Here is a 6,910-nt window from a genome sequence, read left to right as displayed (position 1 = left end):
GTTGTAATATCTTGTGTGATCCTTGATCGCTGTATTGATGGTTGTTATTATATCATTAGTGTCTCCCTGATCGTTGTAATATCTTGTGTGATCCTTGATGATCGCTCTGTTGATGGTTGTTACACTTCAATGATGAAATTTTTTTAAACTTAATTGTTATTTTTAATTTTTTTTTTTAAACTTAGCACTTGTAGTTCTGAGTGAGTCTATTTCTTTTTTAGGAGGTGGGTCCGAACCCACGGCCAAACACGCGTGTCCTTTATAAGGATTTTATTCGCTTGGCCCCACGTTGGGCGCCAGTAAGATTTAACCACTTAGTTTTGATTAAGATTCTTTATTTCCCTTGGATTACCAAGGGCAGCCGGTCTCAGCGGATGAGTTGAAATAACTGACTATATAAAAGCGACGCTAGTCTCTAAATACCTACACTCTTGCCCTAATTTCAGTTACTGCACGTTATTAGCCGCGAGACTTCTGCACTTGCAATTGCTGGGCCAATTCCGCTTATTGTCTTGCATTTGTTTCGTTGTTGCCACGCGCAAAACTATAAGTGTCTCGTCGGCAGAATGGCCGTATGAGTTATTAAAGCAGTATTGAACTTTTGCTTGTTGTTACGTGCAAAGCTATAGACGCGCCGTCAGCAAATTCGGTCGAAGCGGTTATTTGGCCGGATGAGTGGTTACCTGTGTTAACTTGTATATTAAGCACCTATACAATATTGCGTATACTTGCATATATACATACCTATGTATGCACATACGTAAGTATATACTAGAAGAAGGTACTTATTTTAGTATGTAAGGGTGCATTTGGGTGCAAAGATTTGCATCGGAAGTAGTATTGTGGCTGCATTGATTTAGGCGGGGTTAATGAAAGTCAATGGGAAAGCGATAATTTAAACAAAAAACAAATGTATTTAAAAAATTAATACTAACGAAGAAAAAGTAGTTAGAAGACGAAAGTATAGAGAAAAAATAAATTAATTAAATAAAAGGAATTAAAAAAATATAATAACTTAAATTGATAATAAAAAAATAAATAGCTTTCAATCCAAAGTATTTAAATCGTGAATGAAAATTGTGCCTCGCACGCTAATCTTTTGATGTAGGGCGTTCCGGGATCATTTTGGGTCCTTTATTAGTATATTTATAAATGAGACTTTTCGGACCTATAAGTATGTCAGAATTAGGGATGGGTAGTGGGGGTTGAAATTCGATTTTTCCGAATTTCGAACATTGCCCAACCATTCGATACGAAATTTGGTGGTGCAAATTCGATTTAATTCGAATTTTCCAAAAAAATTTTTAATTGAAACTTCTTAATCGAGTTCGGAGATGTTTGCGTTAAATATTTAACACCAAGTCATAAAATCTTTCCTTCGATTTTCAAAAAGGAGGTAGGTTTCAAATGAAAGGGCTTGCCCTGTAGATGTGTAATATGGTTTTGGTTTTGTGCCATATATAAGAAAATCAAAATTATTATCAAAATCAAATTATTTCATAAGTTAAATAAATTACCCCAATATGGGTATCAATCGAAATGGTTTTGAATAAACTTTATTTTTGAATTACATTTAGGAAGGGTGGCACCTGTTTGAAAAGTCGAATTTAGTTAAAGAAATGTTGTGCTTAAAATACTATGCAACAATTAAAATATTTTTGAGGTGCCTGAAAAGAGTGGCCACCTGTCTAAAAAAGTTAAACTCAAATTACACTGTGGGACAGCCGAAAACAGTCCGGACTTTGTTAACATTTTCTGAAAGTATACCAATCCAGTAATAATACACTCAGTGGATTTGCAAAAGTTAGCTCGTATTTTTATTTAATGGCCTACTAAAGTTTTCTTGTCTCGGCCTAAGTAGTTTTTAAAAAAGTGGAAAAAATAGTTTGTTTCGTAGCAAGCTTTTTTGCAACGCCCGAACCCAATTAAAAGTCAGGAATTTTGCTTTCCAGCAGTATAAAATATATTAACTTCAAAATTGTATAGAAATTCGCGTCCGTCACGTTCAACTTATTGGTACATACAATTTCTCCGTTCTTCTCCTATTTCCATTTGACATTTCTATTAACCCTACAGTAAGCATGTAAGCTTCATACGTAAAAAACACAATATGCCGGCCTCCTTGATGTACCGGCAGGTCATCAACCATTAATTTCATCTTCGGTTGGGATGCGGGCAAGTTTCTGTATTGCCCTCTTGATGCAACCATTTTTCGTACGCACTTCAGCAACACGCACGGCGCCAGCTTCATCTGGTACGACCCGCTCAACACGGCCCATCATCCAATGCTTTGGCGGAGCGTTGTCTTCAGCTACTAACACCAAGTCACCTACTGCCAAATTACGTTGCGGTTTAATCCACTTCGCCTTGCGTTGCATATCCTGCAGGTATTCTTTGCTCCATCGAGCCCAGAAATGCTGCTTCATGACTGTCAGACGTTGCCATTGATCTCTAAGACTGACCTTTGCTGGTTCTAGTAGTGGTTCTGCTAATACATCCGGTGTGCTACCAACCAGAAAATGCGCTGGTGTTAGCACTTCTTCGTCATTAGGATCGGCCGAACAGGTGCACAACGGCCGCGAATTCAAAATCGCCTCGATTTCTGTTGTTATTGTACACAACTCTTCGAACGTCAAGTGTGCATTACCCAACGTACGCGTAAGGTGGTATTTAGCCGATTTCACCGCTGCCTCCCACAGCCGCCAAAATGTGAGGAGCGCGGCGGTATATGGTGCCGTGCAATGCCCTTTACTGCGCAGAACTCGCTTATCTTGTGCTGCTGTTGTTGGGAGAAGAACATCTGTTTCCACTCTTGCATTTCTCTCCGAGCACCCACAAAGTTAGTGCCGTTGTCACAATAAAGGTGGTGACATAAGCCTCTTCGCGCCACAAACCGCTTGAGCGCTGCCATAAACGCCTTTGTACTGAGGTCGGATACCACCTCAATATGTACCGCCTTGGTTGAAAAGCAAACCATGATCGCCAAATAGCTTTTCACAGTGCGTGCTCCTCGAAGTCGGACGGTGGTGAGAATAGGTCCACAAAAGTCAACACCAGTGGAGTAAAACGGCCTTGTTACTGCTACGCGTCTTGCTGGCAAATGCCCCATAATTTATTCACAAAGTTTGGGCCTGGAATGAAAGCAAAGCAAACATTGGGTGGCTGTCTTACCAGCCTTCTCGCATTCAGGACCCAGCACTGTTGCCTCAATATCGACATCAACGCTTGCGTACCCACATGCATGTTGGTTTCGTGCAGATGTCGTATATAAGTCCGCACAATTAGACTCTCAGGGGGCAACACAATTGGAAACTTCGCCTCATATGGTAGTTGCGATCTGGCGAGCCGGCCTCCGACGCGCATCATGGAAACTCCAAAGCTTGAAGCCAGGAACACACTAAGGTTTTTTAATTTGCTGGCGGGAGGTAATTCTTTGCCTCGCGCTAATTGTTTGATCTCCACTTCAAAGTATTCCTGCTGTATGCAGTACATGATGCGCACCCACGCTTCTCTCAACAGCTCCGCTGTCAGCATCGGTTCATCATCGCTGGTAACCAAGGTCTCGCGATTGGTTTTGCGCCGAAAGAAGTACAACAGATATGCCACTTTTCGCTGTATCTGCCCAAAATTACTATGCGACTCCAACCACAGCAGCACCTGATTTTTTCGATGCTCGATGGGTAGTGCCACTGCTCTCCTTTGTTCTATGTTTATTTCAGATGCGTCGCTCCGAAATCTGTTCGGTGGCCATTTGTCACACGTTTGCCTCAAAAACGCTGGGCCAGTAAACCAACAAGTCTCGATTAGCTCATCTGCATATGCGCCGCGAGATATAACATCCGCTGGGTTACTCTTGGTTGGAACATGCCTCCATAGTGCATGTTTCGTCCACTCTTGAATTGTTGCCACTCTGTTCGCAACGAAAATTGACCACTCCGATGGATGCTTACTTAACCAATTTAGTACGATTTCGCTATCTGTCCACAAATAAATTGCATCCAATGAAACGACCAAGTTTTCTTGGGTTTTGGTTAACAACTTGGCCAATAATTCAGCTCCAAGTAATTCCAATCGTGGTAGCGACTTAGTTCTTAATGGTGCCACTCTGGACTTTGCGCTCCACAGCGCCACCGTAACCTCGTCCAGCTCATTGACGGTGCGAATGTACACGCATGCCCCATAAGCCCGCAGCGACGCATCACAAAATCCGTGTAATTCGACTCGGGACCATTTTTCGCCAAAATATATCGTGGTACTCGTATATCTTTGACCAAAGGCAGTTTCTCGCGAAATCTGATCCACTGAGCGTTATCCTCCAATGGTAGGGATTCATCCCAATGCACCTTTATAATCCAGAGATTTTGCAAAAAGATCTTAGCCTTTACGATTATGGGGTTTATTAGACCGAGAGGATCAAACAGACTCGCAATCTCCGCCAGCACAATCCGTTTTGTCACCGGTTTATCCATTTTCAGCTCCGGCCAATCATAACGAAACACATCGGAAGTGGGCTCCCATATAATACCGAGAGTTTTGATGATTTCGGCATCGTTCATACGCAGTGGCTTCTCTTGATCGTCCGATGGCACTTTCTTCAAAAATTCACTATTATTCGAATACCATTTACGTAGCTCAAACCCTGCAGAACTTAAAATCTCGCTGACCTCCGAGTAAATTTGTTGTAGCTGCTCATCGGAGTCTGCACCTGATATCACATCGTCCATATAAAAATCTGATAAAACCTTGTTTGCACCATATGGAAACTTCTCTGCGCACTGTTCACCAAGTGCCTTCACACATCTTGTCGCCAGATATGGCGCGGACGCCGTTCCGTACGTGATCGTCAATAAGCGATATACTTCAATATCTTCATTTGGGGTTGGCCGCCACAATATACATTGATAAAATGAATCCTCTTCACTCACCCAGGCTTGCCGATACATTTTCGTCACATCCGCTGTTATCGCATACTTATAGCATCGAAAGCGCAACACGATCGCCAGCAAGTCATCTTGTACAATGGGTCCTTTGCACATTACATCATTCAAAGAGAGCCCCGATGAGGTCTTACAACTGCAGTCAAACACTACCCGCAGTTTAGTACTTGTAGATTCTGGCCGTAACACAAACGTATGCGGTGCAAGGTACTTTACCTTTTCCCTGGAATCCCTTGGTACCAGTGCCATATGCCCCAACGCCAAATATTCCTCTATGAATGCATTATACATTTTTTCGATTACTGGATTATTCCTTAGTCTCTTTTCAAGGAGCAAGAATCGCCGTAAAGCCGCTTGATTTGAGTCGCCTAGCTCAGCGACATTTTCTTTAAATGGAATCCTTACCACGAAGCGCCCAGTGTGATCACGTCTAGATTCTTTGATAAAAATCTCTTCACACAGTGCCTCGTCCGCTGTTGGAAACAGTGTTTTTGCATCAACCTGTTCCATCAGCCAAAATTTCTCTACAAGGGCCGTCAGTTCCTCTTCAACACCTGGTTGCTTGGATGATGTCATCATTAAGCTGCTCCTAAGCCTCTCGTTGGAGTCGGCTCAATTTGTCACACCTGACACGACCCAACCCAGCACAGTTTTCTGCAACCGCGGGAGATTCGCTTTCAGCGTAATTCGGCCAACCGATAATAAGTCCCAAAAGATTTCTGCGCCTAACAGTACGTGTATACGGCCAGGCTTGTTGGAATTCGGATCTGCCAATGATATGTTACTAGGGATGCCCCAATCATCTGCATTCATAAATTGGTCTGGCTTAAACGACGTTATTTTTGGCAACACATAAAACTCAAGTGATGTCTCGTAACCACCAATCCTTGATTTGACGCTTGCCTGCACTTTTCTTGTAATATTTGTGCCACTGTCTGCAATGCTGTGCGCAGTCATGATGCATAAAGTCCATTTAAGCTTTAGGCTCTGCATAAGCGATGCGCACATCAAATTTAGTTGGGACGCTGCATCCAAAAGCGCACGAGCTTGGATTTCCGGTCCATTTCTCCCCTTGATACCAATTACCGCCGTTGCCAAAATAACATCCGCGCCTTCATTTTGCATCGTAGCATGCACAGCAACTTGACTTACCGTAGCAGCTTGCGTCGTGCCTGGTGCGTCGATCGTCTTCACCTCTACGTTGTTTTTATGCAGCATTTTATGGTGGTCACCACCGCACTCTATACACCGTTTCGCTTGACAGCTACTGGCCTTATGCCCACTTTGCAAACACACGAAGCACAGCCTCAAATGTCGTGCCGTTTTGCGCCTCTGCGGAACCTTCTGAGCCTCAAATTTACGGCAGCTTCCTACGTTGTGCCCGTCCTTTCGACAAACTTCGCATCCACCTTTCTCTATAGCCAAAACGTTTTTTTTACAACCAACCGCCTTGCGATTATCTTTGCGACTAACTTTGCCTCCATCGTCCTCGTTCTCGCCACAGCGCGCAGTTCTTGTCTCTCGAGCCTCCATATTTTCACATCTCTTAATCAACACTGCAGAGCATTCATCCCAAGTGGATAGCCTTGTATAGTCGATAGATTCCTCCCACTTTGCCAAGGATTCCTCGTCTAATTTCGTTGCTACAAGATAGATGATCATAGCATTAGTTATGTCTTTATAATTACCAAACGACAACATCGCGTTTAAATGAGTGTTCACTGAGTCAATCAATTCCCGCAAATCGCCCGAGCTCGACACCTTTTTCCCAGAAAATAACGCCGCAATATGTTCCTCGAACATTAATTTTTTTTTATCGAAGTTACTCCTCAGCCGGTCAAGCGCCTTCTTATAATTTAAACTGGTAATCTCGAATTCATCAATGGCGTGAAGTGCTCGTGCGGATAAATTATCTTTAAGAATTAAAAACCGCTCGCAATCGTCCAAGGTTTCATCTTGATTCACCATCTTAT

General features: G+C 42.9%; 2 protein-coding genes across 6 annotated transcripts in view; one reads left to right on the top strand and one right to left on the bottom strand.

The window, feature by feature from the left end:
- Nucleotides 1–6,910, top strand: part of LOC118740857 — a 534,289-nt gene that overhangs the window by 234,804 nt on the left and 292,575 nt on the right. The window lies entirely within an intron of this gene.
- LOC118741965 lies at nucleotides 2,142–5,513 on the bottom strand. Its single transcript, XM_036473932.1, has 3 exons — nucleotides 4,169–5,513; nucleotides 3,234–3,977; nucleotides 2,142–2,779 (listed from the first exon to the last, which is right to left on the bottom strand). The coding sequence occupies exons 1-3, from the start codon at nucleotides 5,511–5,513 to the stop codon at nucleotides 2,142–2,144; spliced, it is 2,727 nt and encodes a 908-aa protein (XP_036329825.1).

Source organism: Rhagoletis pomonella, unplaced genomic scaffold (assembly GCF_013731165.1).
Source record: "Rhagoletis pomonella isolate Grant_MI unplaced genomic scaffold, Rhpom_1.0 Rhpom_scaffold_00006, whole genome shotgun sequence".
Classification (NCBI taxonomy): Eukaryota; Metazoa; Arthropoda; class Insecta; order Diptera; family Tephritidae; genus Rhagoletis; species Rhagoletis pomonella.
Note: the sequence above shows the minus strand (reverse complement) of the source record. Positions and strands in the feature narration are given on the sequence as shown.

Excerpts from the sequence above, each read along its gene's own strand:
- LOC118741965 (XM_036473932.1), bottom strand. The coding sequence starts at position 5,513 with ATGACATCATCCAAGCAACCAGGTGTTGAAGAGGAACTGACGGCCCTT. Across the intron at positions 3,978-4,168 it reads CGGGCTTATGGGGCATGCGT|ATAGCGAAATCGTACTAAAT; the intron begins GTACATTCGCAC and ends ATTTGTGGACAG. Across the intron at positions 2,780-3,233 it reads CGAAACCAACATGCATGTGG|CAGCACAAGATAAGCGAGTT; the intron begins GTACGCAAGCGT and ends TCCCAACAACAG.